Source organism: Canis lupus, chromosome 26 (assembly GCF_048164855.1).
Source record: "Canis lupus baileyi chromosome 26, mCanLup2.hap1, whole genome shotgun sequence".
In the NCBI taxonomy this organism is placed as follows: domain Eukaryota; kingdom Metazoa; phylum Chordata; class Mammalia; order Carnivora; family Canidae; genus Canis; species Canis lupus.
In genome coordinates this window covers 5,440,735-5,463,966 of record NC_132863.1, presented here as the reverse complement: position 1 = coordinate 5,463,966, position 23,232 = coordinate 5,440,735, and the positions used below count along the sequence as shown (strand labels likewise).

Here is a 23,232-nt window from a genome sequence, read left to right as displayed (position 1 = left end):
TAGCATTTTGACCTGCTTTTATCTCACCCTTGGACTCTGCACTTAGCCAAAGGGTATTAAAATCAGAAATGCTCCTCCTGGCCAACTAGACAAGACCTCAGTAGTCCACAGTTAGGACCCATGTGACACCCAGCAGCTGGGGTGACACTGGTCCAGACCCTGAAGCACTGAGGGTGAACACAGATGTGCCTTTGATCCTGGCCATCCTAGTTGCCTCTGCCCTCAAACACTAGCTGACTTTCAAGATACAATTTAGGAATGTACTGACTAGCTTTTTTTATTCCTTTTTTTATTTTATTGCTTTTTTTAAAATTCCTTAACATTTTTGTAAATTTAGTAAGTTTACCCAGTTAAATCTGCAAATAACAAGTTTGCCAGTTGCCCTTCCAGGTGAAAAAATACTCTTGAAGATGACAAATAGCTTGGGCAATTAAACAGGCTTGAGAAATCAGGCCAGATTAAAGAAAATACTCAGATCAGTTATTAATTAAGCAAATATTCTTTGCTTGGTATGAGTAATGTGTCAACAAACATGTTCTCATCTCTCTGCTACTTGGTTTTTGTTTTGTTTTGTTTTGTTTTTGGCACTATAGTTGGGCTATCTTTGGTGTTTTTCACATGTTCTAAACCCAAGGGTAAGTTAAATGTGTCCTGTATACAGTAGCTACTACTTTCTGCTGTAGCACGCTAGGGGATGTCTATAGGTGTGCCAGGCAGCAGTGATTCTCTCGTCCAGTAAGGATGGGAAACACGCCAGCAGCACCACTGAGGGTTCATAATGCACAGCAGCATACCCAAGGTTCTGAGAAGCTGAACTGTAAAGAGATTTGATTAACAAAGCTCAACCCTTAATCTAGGGTTTCCCAAACTTCCTAGAGTAAGTGACACTCTTTTTCACAGCACATGTTTTACTATTCCTTAAGCCATTATGGGGCTCAGCCAGTCGGGGAACCTGATTAAGCCATAACTGAAATTTGACTAAACCTTTTGGTAACAAAAAGATCTTGTCAGAAACACAGTAACTATAAATTATTTCCCAACTAGCGTTTTCAGAAGCACATAGTACCAATGGCCACTGTTAAGAAGGTACAGATATTTAGAAATTAAGCACATTTCAATTCTACAAGGATGAACATGTTTAGGAAAGTGGCTGGAAATGAACATTTTATTGAGCCCTCACAATGTGCCAGGTCTATTCCATTTCTAATGTAATCTTCAAACTGACAGAAGGCCATTTTGTAAGTGAAGAAACTAAAAGGTTAAGTTATAGATCACTAAATGGCAGAGCTGGGAATGAAACTCAAGTCTGTGTGACTGAAGATTCAGAAAAGTTGGAGGTCTCAGGTGAGTGTGCTCTATATATCATTATGAAGAAAAGCATGATAAAACCACCTTAAAAGTTACTGTAGAATGTAACTTGAACATCGCTAGAAAACCACTTTCAAAAGTCTGTAGGTCCATCTAAAATAGCTGAAAGCATTACCTCAATTAGATTTCCTAATGTGTGATGTGGACCAAGAAAAATGTTTAGACTCAGATAAATCCAGCAGTTAGAAAAATTTACTTGCAATCCCCCAACCCCTCACTTACCCCAAGAGCATTTTAAAAATAATTCAAAAAGTAGCTATCAAAGACTCCAATCAATTCGTTACTGGTGAGGTGTAAAAAAACTTAAGAGTCACAAGAGTTCCAAATGATTAATTTATAAAAATAATAAAACATTTATCAATATGAACAAGAAAATCAGGATTCAGTCTCATCAATGTCCTTATCTGGGTCTTGCTCGGCAGCCTCCTTTTCCTGTTGTTGTTTCTTCCAAAGTTTGGCCATGGCCAGGAGCTTGAGGTTGGGCTGGTTGGCAGCATCTTCTGGAAAGATGTAATCATAGTACTCTTCCCAGCCTGCATCAGACTATGGGAAAAAAAAAAAACAATGAAAAGATAAGCTAACACGTGACTGAAATACACTGCAGTTAAAGTGCAGAATTTTCACCGCGAAACCCACAGAGTTCTTCAAATTTAACTTACTTTCATTTTACGAAACCACACCAAAGCCCATCTCAGAAGAACCAGGGCTGGCTTGCAAGATTGGGCTAAACAAGTAGCTGTTGGGTGATGGACATTAAGGAGGGCAGGGGATGTGATGAGCACTCGGTATTACAGAAGACTGATGAAACACTAAATTCTACCTCTGAAACTAATTATATACTAGATGTTAATTGAATTAAAACCCAAACAGTAGCTGTTGGGGTTGGGGTTGCTACAAGTGGAGCTCACTGAGAGCTAAAAACCAGTGGAAAAAGATCCTAAAACACAAAGCACAGCTCCTCCTCTTTCATCAACCAAGATATCCCATGTTCCATGTCCACCTTCATCTAGTTTTCTAAGATTTTAAGTTTTTAAAGACTTATTTAATACTCAGTAACCAAAGTCATAAATCTGTGCACTATTATTCTGACTCCTTGCCCTTACAGCCCCACCTCCAATTGGTCACTTATTTGGCTTTCTAAAGACTACCCTAGCTCCAGCTTCCACCATCACTTGCTTTGCTTACAATAGCCTCCCCGATAGGTCCTCCTCAACTCTGAGCCCCTTGGGTATGCTTGCAGGAGATGCCAACCACTGGGTCATGTTATTTTGTGCATAAGGGCCTTCCTATAGCTTACAAAGTCTGTGGCTTGGATCCTACCTAAAAGCTAAGTTTCATTTCCCTTCACTCTGACCTCCTGTTTAATGCTCCAGAAACATCATGCTTCATATAGCTCCCAGAATCAACCATCTCCCAGAAACCTTTGCCACCTGTCTCCCATTCTCCACCCCTGGGTGATCTATATACTCTGCTCTGTGTTTCCACGGTAGACAGACTGCAACCATCTCCTACTCCAGGCTATCTGCTCCCATGTTCAGATTCATATATGACACTTAAAAGTACAAATTTCAAAGTCAGATGCATTTCTGCTCATCTGACATGAGATGACCAGCACCAGAGGCTCAGTTCTTACCCCATCATCAGCCTGGACCTTTCTTCTCTTTTTGACTTTCTCTGGCATGAGTTTGTCTACTCTTTCTTTATCTGATACTGTTCCAAATTCATCTTCAAAGCTTCGCCATGATTCCAGCAACATAAGTCTCTCTTCCTTTTCTTCACAGTTCCTCATGGTTTTGTTAGCCTCTTCATAAATCTGTCTGCATTTAGCCAAACTTCCTTCTTTCCTTGATGATAGCTCAAACTGTGCAAAGCTGATCCATACCTTTAGAAAAATTATTACAGAAGCAAATTAACATGTCACCCAGAAAATGGTCATGTAGTAATGCTAATTCTAGTTAATGACATCTGAACATACTAACATGTTTATCTATAGTATTCCAAAGAACATATTGATTATATGCTTCAATAATGTTGAAATCAGTCTGCTTCTCTAACCAATTAGGTGTTTGAAATAGTCGTAAAATCCTGAAAAGAGTTTAACTTTTTACTCAATCCTATGATATTCAAGTTATTCCCATGCAGTATAAATACTGACCTGCTATAAGCTTTATATCACAAAGTCCTCTGAGACTCAGAGGCTCTTTCTAAATGCAAGAAAATCATTACAAACCAAACTTGAAACACTTAAAATACAAAAATATGTTATTTCCTTCAGGACTGCTGATTCAACCAAAATCAGAGATAATCTACAGAGTGCAGGGTACCTTGACATGCTGTGTCCGCTGAAGCAATCTTCGGTAAAGATTTCGTGTTCTCTCCGTTTCTTCCTGCTCAATTTCAAAATCAATGTATGATTTCCAAAGCACCTACAAAAGAAAACTTAATAAATCAGCCTTGACATTTAAAGAGCAACACGTCCCTATCCAAAGCTGAGCTTAACTACCATTCCAACCTAGAACACCTAGAACCTAGGAACTTCTATGAACAGTTAAGGAACAGGCAGCATCTGGACACAATAAAACCAGTGGTGTTTACAAGCTGGCCAAAATGTGGTTACCATTCTACATTATGAGATAAAAGGCTTTGGATTCAGGATTCATTTTTGGATTTTCTTTCAGAGTTTTTCAAATGCTAGACTTCCCAAGAAAAGCTCAGAGACTGCCAAGTCTCCTAGACACTGCCATGATCCTATCACATACAACTTGACATTGCCAGAAGACATGCCTAGATTAGCCAGGATATATTCTTCTTACCTCCACTGTAAATTCCTTCATGTCTGAGTACCCAGCCTACTTGCTGGGTACTGCTTGTCAGAGAAAAAGGATGAAGTAAAACATGGCCTGGACGCCTAGCAGTGGAGGCCAGCCGACGGAACCAATAATACACAAAGCCCTGGCCTATGCAGCCCAAGCCACAAAATGAACTCACACTGGGGCAGGACTAACAAAAAAGGCTGGGTGAGTTCAGTGGCTCTCAAATCCAGCCTCTCCGTGGTTTGGCGCCACCTTGTGGCTCAAGTTTAAATAGGGAAGGGATGATTTTAGCTCCTAGGATAGGTCAGGACCTCGGCAATTTAATTTCAGCAATATGGTGGTTTAGACAGAGCTTCTTTTGCTGGCCCGATCTGGGAAAAACTGTGCCAGGACAATCTGGAGATGTGCAGTCTCAACCTTCATCTGCCCTATTCTCCAGTCAGAGCCGTCTGCTGCCTATTTCCTTGCCTGGCCATCCCTGCCCCATCTCCTTTAGTTAGCTTTCTGTTTGTTTTTGTTTTAGCCTTCTATTTGAAGAAGGGAGGAAGAGAGCCAGTCACCAGCCCTGTTATACCCCAACTCATCCTGGTGTCATCCTGGGGCTTTGCTGGGCTCTGGTATCTTCCTAGAGGGCTGCTTCTTCCACCCCCATCCTTCTTCTATTGCCTCCAACAGTTAAGCACTATCTGAGTTGACAAGACTACAGGTGAGTTTATCTTTATACTCTAAAATACACACACATCTAGGTGGTCATCTAAAGCAATACTGGGGAAATATCTAAAACTAAATCATATTCATCTTGAGATCCTCACCTCCGGCATGTCTAAGCGTGGCTGACTGATGGCTAACTCGTAGATTGCCCGGGCTCTCTCAATATCACCAAGGATCGTTTCTAATTCTGCAAATTTAATCCAAGAGGTACAGTTCTCAGGTCCAAATTCCAAGAACTTTTCATAAAGCTTCCGGCATCTGTCAAATTCTCGAAGCTGCAGCTCCAGTTCTATGTAACCTTTAAATAACTTGTTCTTTGGACATTTGCCTATGGAAGTTCCCTGGAAAATAAAACGGCCAAAACACTATGATATGTGGGTTCAACCGGTGTACAGACATCACCAAACTATTCCAACAGCTGTTCTCTGCTGGGAAAAAACATGGCAAGCTATTCTTTCCCTCTGTGGTATCACACTGCCCATGCTGCTTCTTAACAAAAGGCTGACGGAAACCCTGCACTTCACCCAGCTATCAGGAGGGCTGATGCCCGCTGGTGCCTGTTCAGCAAGACAGGGGTTGCAGAACTGTCTCACAAGTACTTTGGATTTTACTTAGTTTCTCAGGGGCACCTAAGAAAATACAGATGTCAGATGGATAAAACGTCCTGTAAGTAAAGTAGTGATCACATAATGAAACCTGCTGTGCTGCCCACAGCCAGGGCAAGAGTGGCCTACAAAAGGACAACTGCATTTGAAGAGTATTTGATCTTATTAAGAGACTTCAGGATAGTTGTTAAGAGGATGGCACAGGTAATACTCCCAGGTTTTGCACAAGATCAGTCTACTAAAGATCTGATTTAAGATCTAATGTGACGTAACATCAGATCTTCCAGTCTGAGAAGAGATCTGGTAACTGGCAACTACAGATAAAGCTGCCAATGTTAAAACAGAGTAATTTAAACATTATCACCCAAACTTCAAAGGCCATGCATTTTCTGACACACCTCAGGTTATAAAGGCAGAACACTTCTGTAGCATTCTTAGTAGGAACTGTCCAACTTATAAGCACTAAGATTTAATTTCCTTCTCAAAGAAGTCAGGAATGCATTTTGATCCTTCTTCTTCTTCTTTTTTTTTTTTTTTTTTTAAAGAATTTATTTATTTACTGGGGGGGGGTGAGAGAGAGAGAAAGAGAGAATGAGAGAGAGAGAGAGAGAGAGAGAGAACACATGCAGGGAGAGAGGCAGAAAGAGAGAATCCCAAGCAGATTCCATGCTGAGCATAGACCCCAATGTGGGGCTGGATCTCACAATCCTGAGATCGTGCCCTGAGCCAAAATCAAGAGTTAGATGTTCAACTGACTGGATCACGCAGGAGCCCCCTGAACCTTCCTTTACTTACCAAAGCTCTTCTGGCAAACGGTAAATTTTTCTGTCTTATTTCAAATTGTGCGTACAGTAACCACATCTTGGCAAACGTGAACTAGAAAACAAAAGCACACAAAAACATCTAAAAGCGTTGTTTCAATTACACTGAAGTTAGAAATTTAATAAAAGGCCACATGTAATTAGATTTTCCTAAATATTCAGAGCCAAGACAGATGCATTTTCTTGTTTTTAAGTGAATATGATGATGTTTATTTCACAAAAGTTAGAAAGAGTAATCCAAAGACTTCACTGTACTGCATGGCCCTGCAGCCCCTACTGAGAACTGGCTTTGTTTTGTGGGTATGCTTGTGAGTGGGAGGAACAAGCCACCTCTAGTCTAGACAGTAACTTGGTCAAGTCTCTGCTGGCTTCTCATGCTGGGAAACAGGACAGAGAGAATGTCCCAACTATTTCCAGAACTCGTGCACCCAGTGCTCCCTCACGCACACATGTCCCATTGGATGGCAACAGACACCTGTTTGTTGTCTCCTGCACCTGCTGCATGCTCTCCAGATGTGCATCTTCCGCCTTCCACCCAGCCTGTTCCAATGACCCATCCTCCTCTGAAATTCTACCTTATTCTCTGTATTATTCATTGGTTATTTAACACAGGCTGCCCTCTCAACTAGACTGTGAGGTGTTTTCAGAGGCGAAAGGCATACTTTGTTCTGACAGGTTTTTGCTTGGCAAACTATTCAAACAGTTAAGTATTATTTCACAAGTAATGGAAGCAGGATTTTGACAGTTTGGAACACACCACTTACAGCAAACATACCTTTTTATGAGGAATTAATTCCAAAGAAGCTTGATACACCTGTCTTGTCCTCTCGGGATCCTGTATTAGGAACGAAATTTTCACCACATATTGAAGTCTGTTACTGATGCTGGTTTTGCTAGTACTAGTAAAAATGTACACCCCCACACGGAGTGTTTTCACAGCATGCTATTCTCAAACCCTGATTTCATCATTTATGATCAAGTGTGAACCACCAGGGGCCATCAAACTTTAGTTAAAGAATCACCAATGAGATAGCCATCAAACCCTGAGAGCTTCGCTGTAGAGAAGCTTTTCGCCTGAGAGCAGAAAGAAACAAAGATGAGTTATAGCCTCAGATCAGTAGCAGAAAGCTTATCTTTCCCAATTAATTTAAACACAGCCGATTTCTGAAAACCCCCCTTGATCTTTACTAAAAGCAAAGATGTGTGATCTAGCTGTGATCCCTACTGAGGAGGAAACCCAGGAAACGACACAAAATAAGCTAAAGGCTGCTTTACTGTTCCCTTCCGAAGTTCTAAGTGATAATCCTGTGCCTCAGGTCTGAAACACAAAATACAACAAAATACCTCACCTGGACCAATGACAGGTTTAAGAGTTTGCAAGGCTGCAGAGAGAGTATGTAACTGTATGGCCGAGAATCTAAAGCTAGATTCCTGTTTCAGGGATCGCACATGTCCATACCCACCGCTACCCAAAACAGCAGACTTATACCCGCAGAGGTGACGCAGCCATCAATAGCTGATGCGGAAGTCCACTTTTTACCTTGGCCTCCAATTCTTCATAGAGTGCATAGTTGACCCACAGATAGATGTAACGCTTCCAGTGCCGCTTCTCTTGAATGGGTGGCACATTGGCGATGGCTCTTTCATAGACTTCTCGAACGGTTTCTGCTTCTGCATCACTTTCCACCAAGCGCAAGTAATCAAACCATGCATCATAATTGTGTGGATTAGCCTAAAAGACCGTTTAAGTTTAATGAATAAAAATCAAACCAAGAGCTACACTCACTGGATTCTGTGAGGAAAAAGAACACCCTTGATTGACTGTATGTTAGCAACTGTTTTTCTAGATTTCACATACTAGCTCATTTAAAAATACTGTTCCTGAGATCCTATAAATAGAAAAGAAAAAGGAACATAGAGGACAGATTATTTGCCAGGTGTCCCACGGCAAGGCCGCTTTCATATACAACCACCACCCTCAAGATAGTTACTCAATAATCAGATGCCTAGTTTTATGAATGTATTTGTTTATATATGTGACTGCTTATCATTATGATGTCTAGATTTAAAATTACAGTGCAATCAGAACCATGGCCACAAATGTGAAATCTGCCTTCTCCAGTAAGTCATTTATCTTGAATATATCTTACTGACCTCATTTAACACAGGACCCAGTCCTTTGTTTGGCAATATCCTAATTAATTTGACTTAGCAAAAGCTTTAAGATACACAGCAGATTAGTGAAACACTATTGCCTTTGAATCTGAAACAAAATAGTACATCACAGATAGAGAAGAGAACCATATCTACAGTACATCTTTTGTTCAAGCAGTTAAGCTAAAAGGTAGTGCACAAAGGCTATTTGGCTCAATCTCTGACTCGTCCATCTTTTTCAGAAATGAGTTCAAATGGATTCCCAGTATTTGCTCAAGTTCTACGGTACACAATCAGCAAGCAGCAAAGTGACTTTCAACATGTTGGTGGCAGAGCAAACCCAAGCGCTGCTTGCTGGCCTTTTCTATGAGCCCTGCTGATTCCTGTTGCAGTGGCTGCCAATTACTGCAGACGTATCAGCAAGAGCATGATCCCTGGGAGTCCTTGCTTGCTATTCTTCCCTTCACTGTAGCTGCTATTGGTCAGCATGTTTGTTACCTACAGGGGTCAGCGTCCGCATCAGCACTCACCTTCACTTCTTCCTCATACTGGAATCTTCGTTTGCTCACAATGATGTCTTCAATACCCCGCCTATCACCGAACTTCTTCTCAAAGATGGTATAGTTTTTAAAGAGTTCTTGGGCCTCCTGCTTTGAAATTCTATCCAGGGCATACTTGTAGATCACTCGTACCCTTTCAAACTAAAAGCAGATAGGAGGATTACTTCTCAACACAATATTCTCACCCTAGCAACAACTTGGAAGGTAATTATGACATAATATATTACCTGTAAGATTGTGTGGTTTCAAAATGTCCTAAAAAAGACTTTTTTCTCCCTCCTGTTGAGGTATTTGTTGGGGCACACCAATATTCTTCTTTGAGCTCCACGCCTAATACTGTCTACCTAACACTGCCAGTTGGGTATCGTCTGTGCATCTAGGACTAAAAAGGTCCCAAACTGACCTCCTTTTTCTCACCATCAAACCTGGGTCTCTCTGTCTTCCCAGTCTTTGTAAGCAATACCTACAGTCATGCACTTGCTCGAGCCCCAAACCCCAAGAGTCCTCCTTGACTCTTTTCCTGTCCTCATTCCCCACATGCACTACCTCAAAGAGCCCTGCCACCTCTACCTTTTCAACATGGCTCTTTGTACCCCCCCCACCCCCAAACCATCTCCATTTCTTCCGCAACCACTTCAAAAGTCCCTTTACTTCCATTTTCACCATCGTTTTCCCCAATACAGTCTACATGGATTAGCTAGAGGCCTTCCTTAGAATATAAATCACATCCTACCACTCTTATGCTTCAAACCCTTCATAATTCCCACTGGCCTGACCCTGTATTTGGACCTTAGCCCATCTCTCTCGATCCTGTAGTATCTGAGTTACTTTAAGGGATTATTTCCATATATATTATGGAAGATCAGAACCGATTTATTTGTGGGGAAACCTCTGTTTTCATTCAAATTCTGTTCTCTGTTCTAAAGGTTTCTGTTCTCCAGGTTTATTACCTGTAAAGCCCTTTTATGAGGAGAGCAAATGATGAACTTTCAGTTTACATACAATATTCTCATCATAGATATGAAAGCTGAATTTTCAAAAAGGACAATACAATTAGGACACTTTAGTACAATGTGTAAATTGCTCAGTTTCCAATCTGCAGCTAAGCCACATGTGTGCTGTTCTCTGAGAGATTCTGGAAACATTTTTTCCAAGGATAAGTGAATAAGAAAATGGAATGAACTCCATGTGCACAAGTATTCTTTCCTAAACTGTTCTGCAATATAACTGAGCTCTTCAAGTGTACTTACTTCTTTCTGATTTTCTTCAAATTTGGCAAAGGCAACATAAAGGTGTTCATCCATATGTTCATCTCCAAAGAATTCAACAGCTCTCTCATACACTTTCCGTGCATGGGCAAAATAACCATGTTTTTCTTCAAAGCGAGCATACTTGATCCAGTTCTTAACATCAGGGTGCACGAGAACAAGTTCAGGGGAATTAAGGAAATACCATGTAAGACAACAAGGCTTTAAAAAAACAAAAAAACAAAAACAAACCCAAACCCAAACCCAAACCCCCAACAATACAAACTATAGGGTTTGATAAAACATTTGCAAAGGTGAAGAACCGGTAATCTGTAACCTCTGGCAGGGGGTTGTGTCTGGTTCATCTGTCTTCCTCCAGTGCTTATTCAGTATTTCTGTAGTGGGTACAAATGGGAGTTTTGAGAAATGAAAAAGCTGAGGTCTGTTATAAACCATGCCATCCTAGACAATTCATTTAACTTGCCTAAGACTCGGTTCTCTGTAAATAGAGAAAAATAATACTAACCCAACTCAGTGGTATTATTTATTTATTTTTAAAGATTTCTTATTTATTTATTCATGAGAGAAAGAGAGGGGGGGGGGGGCAGAGACACAGGCAGAGGGAGAAGCAGGCTCCATGCAGGGAGCCCGACATGGGACTCGATCCTGGTTCTCCAGGATCACACCCTGGGCTGAAGGCAGCACTAAACCACTGAGCCACCCAGGATGCCCCAACTCAGTGGCTTTAAAGGAGGAAATGTGTGTAAAATCCCTTGCAGCTTGGGGCCAAAAGAATGTGTCCACTCAACAAATGGCACCTACTCTATTACATGCTCAATAACATTAATATTTCAATTAATGACTAAGAAAAAAATCTCACAAAAACAAAACTGCTAAGTATTGGCAAAGAGAAGAATTTTTTAGGTTTTTCTCTTTTCTTATTGAAATATGGTTGACATACAAAAGAAAGTTTTGAATTATTTTATATCTTAATAGATTAAATCGATTTTCATCTACTTCGCTTAAGGAAATCATTAATTCCATAGTAATACGTTCAAATATGGCAACGAAGTTAACAGCTGGGTTCAAAGCCCATTTCCATTACTACCTGAGAGACCCTGGCCATGCTGCTTATTGCGCTCGTGCCTGCATTTACCATCCTGCAGACTGGATTAGCTCCTGCACTGCAGGACTGCCTAGGGATTAAGTGATGGTATCTGTAAAGTGCTTACAACAATGCCTGGCACATTAGCAAGTACTATAGAAGCTTCTGTTAAATTAATCATATTAAAATGGGCAGAAGTAATGGAGACCTTAAAATTGCATAGTAAAGTTGATTGTTGTTTTTCCTGGTAGCTTTGTTCTATTAAGTCACTTAAATAGCAAATACCAAATCACTGTTTCTAAGGGCAATGTGTATACACACACAGACCCTTCATATAGATTTATAATCTTAAATCCTAAAAACACCTAATCTTGGTAGATTTGGTTTTATTTTATAAAGGCAAAATTGAGGTTCAGAAGTGTTAAGTGACTTGTCTGAGGCTGCTCCATTAACAGGTGCCAGAGAAAGGACTCACACCCATCCAAATGGCAAATGGCATTGCAGCTGGAATTTGCTACACTATGCTGCCCTCCTGTCTCTATCCTTTGAATGGACTCCAGTAGTGCTGCTAATGATCAACACCCTAGAAAAACCTAGAAATAAAGCCCTAGAAAAACAGGACTGGCTACAGCAGCCAAAACCTTGCTATGTCACTTTCCACAAGGAATGCCAAAATATAAACAAACCCAAAGTTTCACTGGAAAAAGCTCAATTACCTAGACCACAAACTTTTACTCTGACCACCCTATTCTCTAGAAAAAATATATATAGCTCATAAAGCAAATAAAACCTCTATCTTTGGCTTCTAGGCTTATGTTAATGACTGTCCGTATGTCCAGACTCTGACTATACCTCCATGGAAGCGGCAATAACCAGGACAATACTCCCAACGCATTCAAAGGATATATCGTTCATAAATGGTGCGGGCCCGATCCACCTCTTTGTATCGCAGCTCAAAGTTTATGTAGGAATGCCAGGCTTGCTCCTCAGGCTGCCATTCCATCCAGCGCTCAAACACCTGCCGGGCGCCAGCAATGTTTCCCAACATCTCCTCCATGTATGTGTACTTGTACCTTTAATAAAATCATCCCAAAATATCTGTCTTGGTCAAAATGACTTAGGGGAAAAAATGATCTTTTTATTTATTTATCATTTTTTAAATTTATTTATTCATGATAGACACAGAGAGAGAGAGAGAGGCAGAGACACAGGCAGAGGGAGAAGCAGGCTCCATGCAGGGAGCCCGACATGGGACTCGATCCCAGGTCTCCAGGATCAGGTCCTGGGCTGAAGGTGGTGCTAAACCACTGAGCCACTGGGGCTGCCCGGAAAAAATAATCTTTGACACTTTGTAAAATGTGAAGACTTAGGACTTTATCTTCCCCAAAGGTTAAAACGAACATGTTTCCTTATCAAATATAGACCTGGAAAGTGTGAACCACAGGGAATAAAGATACATTTTTCTTAAAAATCGCTTAGTCCAACAAAAGTTTCTTATGTACAAAAGATCACAACCCAAATTTTAGTTTTGATTATATAGCTATTACATGTTGTGATGACTTAATATACTATAGGACACTAAAAACTACTTATGGTATGTTTAATTTTTTTTTTAATTTTTATTTATTATTTATGATAGTCACACACAGAGAGAGAGAGAGAGGCAGAGACACAGGCAGAGGGAGAAGCAGGCTCCATGCATCGGGAGCCCGACATGGGATTTGATCCCAGGTCTCCAGGATCACGCCCTGGGCCAAAAGCAGGCGCCAAACCGCTGCGCCACCCAGGGATCCCTACTTATGGTATGTTTAAAGAAAAAGTAGAATGTCAATTAAATATATGTGATTACAATTATTAAAATAAAATAAATACACAAAAATGTAGAATTTTTCTGGCCTACAAAAAGCTGCTTTGGTAGTTCAAAAACTTACCAGAACTGGTTGACGCGAGGAAGAGTTGTTATGGCTCGGTCCCAGATATTTCGGGCATGGTTGACCTGGCGATTCTTCATTTCCATTTCTGCATATTTTAGCCAGAGTGTAATATTCCGGTAGTCTACATCTAAAGCACGTTCGTATATGGATCGAGCCCTTAAGAAGGCAGATTTGGAGAATATCAAAAGTAGTACATACAACACATGTGGCAACTATCTCAAACCATCTCCAGTGCCCTGCTATTTTACCAGGTATCCACCATGAGCGCATTCTGGGCATAAAAAAGTGAAAAGACATGCTTTCAGGCAGCTTACAAACTCTTAAAGAAAGGTAGACATGCACATAATTATACTGCAATATAGTCAATGATGTTTGGTGCAAATGGCTAAGTAGTAGGTAACTCCAGAATTAGTGAGTTGAGGAAAGCTCTAGAGGTCAACGTGTGTAGGGAGGAGTGCTCATTCCAGGCAGAGAGAACAGCTGAGTGTAGGGTAAGGAGACACGATGTGTCCGGGAGTGGCAAGTACATGGGCACAGCCGGGGCAGTCGGTATGCTGGGAGAATGTAGAAAGGCTGGGCAACAGGAAGGGCCAGGTTATGATTTTTATCTTGTTGGCCACTGGTTTCCAGTGAACAGTTTTTATTTTAAAAAAAAATTCAAGTACAAAGAAAGCAGATGAAACTGTGCTTCTCTGACTGTAGAGGGTGTGCTGGAGGTGAGACCCATTTTTAGCATCTCCTTCGCTGCTCCTCCCAGGACTCGCCTACCACAGTGCCTCTGAGGTTCCTCAAAGGAGTCCAAGGGTTCCATGGGACAACCTGGAAAATTACTAGCGGAGGCGTGCTCTTTCACTTGTGCTCTAACTTTTCCTACTTTTCTGTCTCTTAACTTATATCTTGACATAGGAAATTACACATTCAGCAATTTTACCTTTGAATCTCCTTTAGACTCTCTTCCCATTGTGCGTATTTTATCCAGTTACTAATCACAGTCCTGTTTTTTCTTATGTTATCTTCAAAAGTCTGGAGGAAGGGGAAAAGGGTCAAACTGAAGGGAAAAATAAATAAAAATGACATCATCCTTTGTCTATTAATCCTGTTCTAAAAGGTTTATTCATTTTGTTGTTATTTAGGAGAGATTACATCCTGGAACCCTTGAGAAATAAGAAACTCGTGAATGAAGGTTACAATCTCAGGTGTTTCTTTTCTTTTGTTTTAAAAGATTTTTATTTATTTATTCATGAAAGACAGACAGAGAGAGAGGCAGAGACACAGGCAGACGGAGAAGCAGGCTCCGTGCAGGGAGCCCGATGTGGGACTTGATCCCAGGTCTCCAGGCTCACGCCCTGGGCCAAAGGTGGTGCTAAACTGCTGAGCCACCCGGGCTGCCCCTCAGGTGTTTCTTTAAAGTCTTACACATGAAGAGAAAAATTTTAGATATAAAGAATTATTAGCAGAATTGTTGGTATTTTCTCTTCTTGCTAATAGCTAACTGACACTTTAATATACTTTATACCTTTTTAAATAAAAACCTGAAAAAAATATATATACTTTATACTTTTTCCTAGCATGGAAATGTTCTTGACTATTTCTACTAGTCCTCTCAGTAATGTCTCAGAATTTCATACATCACTCTTTGAACATCACTAATAAGTAGATAAAACAGGCTTAGTGGTTTAAAATTATCCTACAGGTGCCTGAGCGGCTCAGGTGGTTAAGCAGCAGACTCTTGAATTTGGCTCAGGTCATGACTTCAGGGTCATAAATACAAGCCCTGTGTGGGTTTCCACACTGAGCCTAGAGCCTGCTTAAGATTCTCTCTCTCCCTCTGCCCCTCCCCCTGCTTACACGCTCTTTGTCTCTTGAAACAAACAAATAAATAAAATCTTTTTTTTTTAAGATTTTATTTATTTATTCATGAGAGAGAGAGAGAGAGAGGGAGAGACAGAGAGGGAGGCAGAGGCACAGACAGAGGGAGAAGGAGGCTCCATGCAGGGAGCCCAATGCGGGACTCAATCCTGGGTCTCCAGGATCATGCCCTGGGCTGAAGGCAGTGCTAAACTGCTGAGCCACCCAGGCTGCCCAATAAAATCTTTAAAGAAAAAAAAAAAAAAAAATTACCCTAGAGTGAGGATTCTAGGGTGAAGAATCCAAGTCCTCTCTCAGCTCTTTTCCAGGTCTCAATTCTTACCATAAAATGTAGTACAGAGAGAGTACATAATGTGACCTTGGTTAAGACCAGCCCCTTCCAACTGTCAGATGTTCCACTTGTTAAACTTCCATCTTTGATTCTGCACCAAAAATTATGTCTCTGGTGGACTGAATCTCTTTATACTTTAAAAGACAATTCATGGCATATTTTGTAAAGTTCAGCAAAATGCAATTATTTGGTAACCAGGAGTTACATTACTCATGTGGCTAGAAACACTAACCTATTCTTATAGCCTCTCTAACCAATGAGGAATTCTGCAAACTTTGACCTATAAAGTAATAACAATGTTATTAATAGACTGAAAATATCACCCTGACTGACCTTCCTTTTTCTTAGTTTGTAATCATTTAATTCTTCTTCATCTGTGATCTTCTGTTGAGGTGGAGGAGGAAGAAGCTCAAGTTCTCTTTCTTTAGCTTCTCTTAAGAGTTGCTCAGCAGTTATCTGTACCTCAGCTGGGGCTTTGTTTTTCACCTTTTAAGATAGAAGATATTCTCATTTTTAGTAGATGCTCATCACACAAAGTTTAGGAAGCAAAAAGACATTTTTTTAGGATGGGAACTTTGTATTATTACAAGATGCCCTCTTCATATGACAGGTTTTCATTTCTCTATGAAATTAAACAGAAAACAAAGTTTTCTTTCTTATGCATGGTATTTATTACAAAGCCATAGGTAAGTCTTCAGAGAAAAGGTAGCAAAAATAGCAAGTGTTCTCTTTTAGATTAGAATAATAATAAACCTTGAGGCTGCTCAGGTAAATTCTCACTAGAGGTGTTTTATGAAGATGTGTGCTGTATCTTTCCTAGTGTTACACTCTCTATTTACAGAACTTTTCAATTATGCCCCATGTGGATGATAATGCCTCAAACTGTGTTTGGTTGTTTTCATGGCATTTCAAATCAAAGACAGTTCAATAAATTCCCATCATTAGACAGACCATAAGTTTCTTGAAGTCTTAGAGCTGTGCTGTCCAACATAGTAGTCATGAGCTAATGCAGTGAGCCCAAATAGAGATGGACTGTAAGGGTAAAATATACACTAGATTTTGAAGACATAGTGTGAAATAAGCCAGTAAACTGCCTGATTAGATTTCCTATGTTGATTACATGTTCAATTAGCAATATATTGGATACAATGGATTAAAGAAAATATACAGTTAAAATTAATGTCACCTGTTTTGACTATTTAATGTAGCTACAGGAAAACTTAAAATTACATAATGTGGCTCACACTGTATATCTGTTGGACCACTGGTGCCCTGTAACATTTTATGGAATTGGATTATAAGAAATATTGTTTAATGCCATGTGTGGAATGACTTTGATAATAATGACTACAGCTCATATGCAGTCACAGATGCTGTGCTATGTGACTTAAACGGATATGTAAAGGACAAGCTCAAGAGAGCCACCTGGGCTGGAGAGACAGACTGGAGTGAGGGCGTCCGTAAAGGTTCAGGGTAAAGCCCGTCACACATTAAGCACTCAGTGAGTATCAGTCACCGATGGAACTATCATATAATACCAAACTTACTGTTTAATTAAATTAATGCCACTACACAACCCATGCCCTCTCATTCTTTCCAGGCTCAGGGGGCCTAACTCCTAGTCAGCCACCAGGTGTCGGCTTAAACATCACTTCCTCAGGAAAGCGGACTCGGCATACCCCTCATACAAACCCCATCACTCCGCGGCATATCCTACGCCGCCTCACTCGTATTCGGCAAGGTGGCAATTTCACATTGGCTCGTGTCATTTGTGAAAACGGCACATTGCCCGCGTTAGGTCGTAGTTCCTTCCCCAGCGCCTAGCGCGCTGCCTAAATCCTGCCGAATGACCCCACTCCTCCCTCCGCAAAAACACGCCCTAGAAAGAAGGCCGCGCCAACGCGGCGTGGGAAGGGAGCGTCTCCGGGGCGACAAAAGCCTGCGCCCCACCGCCTGCCAACCCTTCCACTCGATCCACACGGGGTAGGATGGCTCTAGGCAGTCTTCCGCCGCGGGCCCCGAGGAGGCTGGGGCAAGCCCCTCTCCGGGGCCTCCTCCCACAAAGCCCTTCGCGGTCTCCTACCTTCGCCACTTTGGGAATCCTCTGCTTCCCGGCAGCGGTGGAGGCCGCCATGGCTGCAGCACAAGACCGCGACTCAACCTGGACCCCAGAAATAGACCCCGAGGGCTGGACAGAATCCCAGGGATTTCCGACAACAAGCGAGATCCCAAAACAGGAAGCGGAAGTTGCTGGCATGACCTTTGACTTCACGCACGCGCCGTGACGCCGGCAACTTCGTTTCTGTGGTAACCGGGCTGAGCGTCCTCCTCGGAGAGCAGTGTCTCGGAGTTGCGGGAGAGGTGGGTAGTGCTGGCTCGCCCGACAGGGGCGCGGGGACGGAGTCCGGGGCGCCAGGGGCGCATCCCCAGGTCAGTCTCCGGAACTGGGAGGACTTGCGAGGATGGGTGGGTCGGTCGAACCGTGGCTCCGGGGAAGGGCAAAAGGAACAAAGCTCCGATCCGGAGGCTTGGGGTCGGGGCAGAGAGGTAGGCCAGAAAACTTCCTTTCCCAGCATGCCAAGGGGCGAGCTGCTGCGTTCCTAGGTGGCCTGGCGCCGCGTTGCGTTCTAGGTTTTGTAGTCTTGGAGGTCTCTTTTTTTTTTTTTTTTTTTTTCTGGACAGTTGTGCACAAGTGAAGTAACTGAAGGCATCTTAAAGCCAAATAATAGAAAAAAATGAAAATAAATCATCAAAGTACTAGCAAATAAACCATCCTTGTGGTCAGATAAACAGATGCTTAATTTTTTGTAAATGTGCCTTAATTACATCAATTCTCTTAGCCCCATGGTGCTTAGCTGTGAGACAAAAAGAATAGTATCTATTTTATCATCATTAAGGAGAAAATCTATGTAAAGTGCTCCGTAAATGTTAGCTGGTGTAATTCTTGACCTATCTTCAAAAGAAAAAGCTAATTTTATGCAAGCAAATAGTGAAGAGAATTTTTTTTAAAAAGACTTTTTAAAATAGCAGTTTTAAGTTCACAGAAAAGTTGAATGAAGGTACAGAGAATTTCTGTTTCTCACACCTGCCGTCCCGTTTGCCCCCACAATCGATATTCCCCGTGAGAGTGGTACATTTTTGTAATTGATGAACCTACACTGACAGCTCATTATTCACAAGTTAACATTAGGGTTCACATTCTATGGAATTTAGTGACCTGTATCTACCATCATAGAATGGTAAAGAATAGTTTTTCCATCCTAAAAATCCTTTGTGCTCCATCTATTTATTCCTCCTTCTCCTTTTGCCTCCTATAACCACTGATTTTAAAAAATTTTTAGGGCTGCTTTTTTTCAGAATGTTGTGTCATTTGCATCGGTATGTAGCTTTTTTAGAGTGGTTTCTTTCACTTGTTATATGCATTTGGGCTTCCTCCCTGTCTTCGTGGTGTGATAGCTCACTGGTTAAGAAATTTTTACAATTGCAAGGCTCTTTTGGTATTCAGAAAAAATATTCATAAGTATAAATATATGTGTGTATTTTATGTATTTAAATCTATCTCCGTAAATAGTGCTATTGAGAAAACGTTAACTGAAGTCATTTGTAACCAGTATAAAAATATTTGCCATAGCTCTGTTCTACCTATGTACTTATTTAAATATTTGTAAGTTATCTCACTTTTCAAATTTTAAATAAGTTGAATGAGATTTTATATGACTGAAATAAAGTCGCCTAACAAAATAAACCAATAACTATTAAAATAAAAAAAAAATGTTTCCCTTTTGTGATGTCCCTTAAACTTGTAACTATACTTAACTGATTTAAGTTTAATCTAGCCTCCTTTCAGAAACACACTTAGAATGTTTTATTGCTGATTGTCTCCTTCTATCTCACAAGTTTTTATTGTTTGGTAATTCGATCCAGTTTTTTGTTTTTTAAACAAAATTTATAATCATTATTACTCTTTTTTGTGTGTGCTTTTTTAGATAAACCTGCTTGTTTGCTTTTCTCTCCCTAGCATTTTATCTTATATTTCACTCCCTTCTGATTTTAATTTTATTCACATCTTTTACGGGTTCTTTCAGCCAGGTTCTTGGAGTTATATTTTCTTTCTATCTTTGTTGTAGGTTGTCTTTTTTTTTTTCTTTTTTACTTTCATCTCTTAGTGATTGTTTAGCTAGGTAAGAATTCTAAGTTAAAGACTGTTTTTATCTTTACTTTCTTAAAGATCCTATTCTGGTGATTGGGAAACTGTAGCCCATAGGTCAAATTCAGCCTGTTTACTATTTTTGTAGGGCCCATGAGCTAAGAATTTCTCTTAAGATATTTTTAAGCAACTGAAAACATCAAAAGAGTATTTCAGGACACACTAAATTATATAAAAGTCAAATTTCAGTGTCCATGAGTAGAATATTTTTAAAAGATTTTATCTGAGAGAGAGCTGGGGGAGGAGCAGAGGAAAAAGCAGACTCCACACTGTCTGGAGCCCAATTTGGGGCTCGACCCCAGGAGCCTTGAGATCATGGGCCTGTACTGAAGTCAGATGCTAAACCAATGGAGTCACCTAGGCAATCCTAGAATTTTACTGGAATATAGTCATGCTCATTTGTATTCATATTGTTTCTGGTTATGATGCTATAATAGCAGAGCTGAGTAGTTGCACAAAGAACATATGGCTCATGAAGCTAAAAGATTTCTCATGTGGCCTTTTACAGAGGAAGTTTGCCAGCCCCGGTGCCACTGGCTCTTACTGTTGCTGATGAGAAATACACTCTTAGTCTAATTTTTATTCTCTCATAGGCAGTTTATCTTTTACCTGGTTGCTTTCAGGTTTTCTGTTTTTAGTGTTTTGTAATTTCATTGCTAAATATTTAGGGTTTATTTTTATTTATTTTTATTTTTCTGCCCCTGAGGATTGAGGTCTTTCCTCAGTTCCAAAAAATCATTAGCCATTATTATCAAACAACATTTTATTTACTTATTTTTGGAATTCCTATAAGTTGTAGATGGAATTCCTATACCCATAGATGTTCTTTTTATTCTGTCTTACCTGTGTCTTCATTGCTTTCTATATTTTCTTTCTGTGATTTCGATATATTTCTGTGATTCTATCTAGAAAATTTCTTCATATCCGCCTTCTAGTTTATTCTCTTCAATCTTGACTAATGTTTTTAACCCATCCAGTTAAAGTTTAATAACCATATTTTCCATTTTAAAGTTTTTGTTCTTTTTCATAATTATTTCTCACGACTTTTCTCTTTCTACATTTCTAATAATTGTAAACATAGTTATGTCATCATCTCTTTCACAGATTATTATCTGAAGTTCCTGGGGACTTCCACACTACACAAGTAGCATGGGTTGGGATACACGCTACTTTGGCTTAGGATTTGGACTCCTCACAAGTGGTTTTGTTTTCTTTTGTTTTCTACCCAGAGCTATCGGTGGAGAAAGCTGCTTAACCACTTCCATGGGCTAGTGGGTTCAGTTTTTTTAGTCTCATTTATCAAGAAGTCCACCCCTCTGAGGTCCAGGTTGTATGCATGGCTTTAGTTTCAGTTCTTGGTTTCTGCTCTTGGCATGGAGGGTGGAAACTCTCGCCCTGAGGGCCTGTATCACATTTGATGATTCCAGTGAGCCTCTGTACACAAAGTCACTGCCACCTGGGTGGGAGATTTCCCTTTGCTTCTTCTCTTCCTCCTTTCCTTGTTTCCTTTTTTTTCCCAAAGCTCATTTATCTAATTATGCTTTCTTGTTTTATTTTATTGAAAATTTATATATAATTATAGCATTAGCTTACAACATCATGTTTCACAAACAGGAAGTCTCTTTCCAGTTTTGCTTTTAAGTTAAAACCAAAACCAGGAATGACAATATTTATGGCTAGTTTTGACAAGAATATAGACCTATTAATGTCCCATTTCTACCCAAAGTAGGTAAAAGATATTTGCAAATATGAAAATTTATTGTCTCTACTAATGCCATGTCTTTGTAGAAGGCACCTAATTTCACATCCACAGAGAGTATGGAAAATATTACTGAATACTTAATTGCTCAGATGGTAGTCAGCCAGGTTCTGATTGCCTCCTTTGAAATAATACTGTCATTTTATTGCTTGTTGCTCCTCTCCAATTTGGGAGTAAGGAGCCTTCAGGTGAAACCCTGTATGGAATATCTTCCTCCTGGGTCATTGTGCCCATCCAGCATGTATTGTGTTTCCCCTAACATAGAAGATACTGTCTGAAATTATATACATGCCAAACCCAAAGGAGAGGAGATTTCAGTTGGTCCAAAAAGTTTCACACCAGAATTTTAGATGAAAAAGGCCTGGATATGGGTATCAGTGATGATTGCACAGTGATGTAAATGTACTTAATGCCGCTGAACCATATGCTCAAAATGATAAAAATAGCAAATTTTATGTTTTGTATATTTTGCCACAATAAAAAGTCACAACTTCAGCCTTATATATAAAGTTTTATGTTTTTCACATTGAGAAAGTATTATGCATTGAGAAGATATAATGAAGAATGCATTGCTGTATTTAAAAATACTTTTTAAAATTAAATGTTAAGGAAGATTGACATTAGCGTTAGAACATGAAATCAGCTTATATTGCAGCTGGGCTATGTAAAGCCATCTTAGAAAGGAAATGTTATCAGGTCATCAAAACTTGACTGCCACTTTTTAAAGGTGTATTTGTTTATCAAAGAAAGAAAGTCTGTATTGCAAAGGGGATTGATTGGTCCTATGGTTGTCTACAACATAGAGATGCCCAGGAAACTATGAAGGTGCCACCTAAGCATTAGCCATCTCTTAGTTTCCTTGGCTTGACATCTCTGCAGTTAGATGAAGGTCCCCCAGACCTCAGGAGCGTCAAGTGACTTTTTGATGTTTACTATTTTGAATCCTGAGAACATTCCTGCTCAATAGTAATAATATTAATGATGATATGGCCAATATTTACTGAGCACATGTCAAACACTGCTTTCAGTGTTTTGCATATAACAACTCATTTATAAAACCTTTTACAATATGTGTATTATCTCTGATTTACAGATAAGGAAACCGAGGCACAGAGAGTTAAAGTAACTTGCTCAAAGTTACACAGCTAATCGGGGTTAGGAACTGGGTCTCATCTCTGGTACTCTGATTCCATAGCCATGGCCCCGTGTCACCTTCTGATAGCTGGGCTTTCCTTACAGTTATTCTGTAAAGAGAGAGTGTTATGGATGGCTTTGCCATGGGAAGTGTGGAGGCTAAACCAGCTTAAAGAAATGTTTACGTCTTCAGACTGTGAAGAAAATTTTGATCCACTATTTCTGATTTTGGGGATGTTGTTGTAAATATTAAGGTTTTCTTCCTTTGCAGAAGGTGAAGACCTGCCATTCTGAGCTCACATTTTCACAAGACAACACGAGGCTAGAATTGAGAGTAGACATGCTCCCCGGTTCACCTCAGTTACCCTGACACCAAGGCTGTGAGGCAGTGGCCACATAGCATACCTTGTTCTATCAAAGAAGAGGAAGTCAGACTTGTATTTAGCCTACATGACTTGTTTGTTAACTTACTGGGCTGCAGAAACATCTGGACCATCTGGCTGTTGACTTTTCCATCGTAAATGAAAAATTGGCAGTTTCTAACCCCTCCTTTCAGTTTCTGTGACCTTGGACAACGTAGGGCATCTGCAAGAGCTGCGTTTGCTTTGCAGGTG

The 23,232-nt window shown here is 40.3% G+C and overlaps 2 protein-coding genes and 1 long non-coding RNA gene across 11 annotated transcripts in view; 2 read left to right on the top strand and 1 right to left on the bottom strand.

Annotated features, from left to right (window-relative positions):
• Positions 1–1,687: 1,687 nt before the first annotated feature.
• On the bottom strand, positions 1,688–17,667 carry CRNKL1 (crooked neck pre-mRNA splicing factor 1). The gene is made up of 14 exons (XM_072799845.1): positions 17,602–17,667; positions 15,852–16,004; positions 14,250–14,341; positions 13,316–13,474; positions 12,291–12,457; positions 10,283–10,461; positions 9,003–9,173; positions 7,859–8,050; positions 7,094–7,153; positions 6,293–6,373; positions 4,994–5,233; positions 3,693–3,794; positions 3,002–3,250; positions 1,688–1,911 (listed from the first exon to the last, which is right to left on the bottom strand). Exons 1-14 carry the CDS (start codon positions 17,650–17,652, stop codon positions 1,744–1,746), a joined length of 2,064 nt encoding a protein of 687 aa, XP_072655946.1. The 5' UTR covers positions 17,653–17,667; the 3' UTR covers positions 1,688–1,743.
• Positions 8,384–12,481, top strand: LOC140617993 (uncharacterized). The gene is made up of 3 exons (XR_012018155.1): positions 8,384–8,439; positions 8,715–9,236; positions 12,194–12,481. It is a non-coding gene; the product is annotated as an uncharacterized lncRNA (long non-coding RNA).
• Positions 17,668–17,725: 58 nt separating the features above from the next.
• The window catches only part of CFAP61 (cilia and flagella associated protein 61), a 275,850-nt gene continuing 270,343 nt past the window's right edge, over positions 17,726–23,232 (top strand). For 7 of the 9 annotated variants that reach the window (XR_012018154.1, XM_072799842.1, XM_072799839.1 and 4 more), the window contains exon 1: positions 17,795–17,948. The gene's annotated coding sequence lies outside the window, so the exon portion shown is untranslated. Of the gene's footprint in view, positions 17,949–23,232 lie in introns of all 9 variants that reach the window. The other 2 variants (XM_072799837.1, XM_072799844.1) reach the window with 2 other exon arrangements.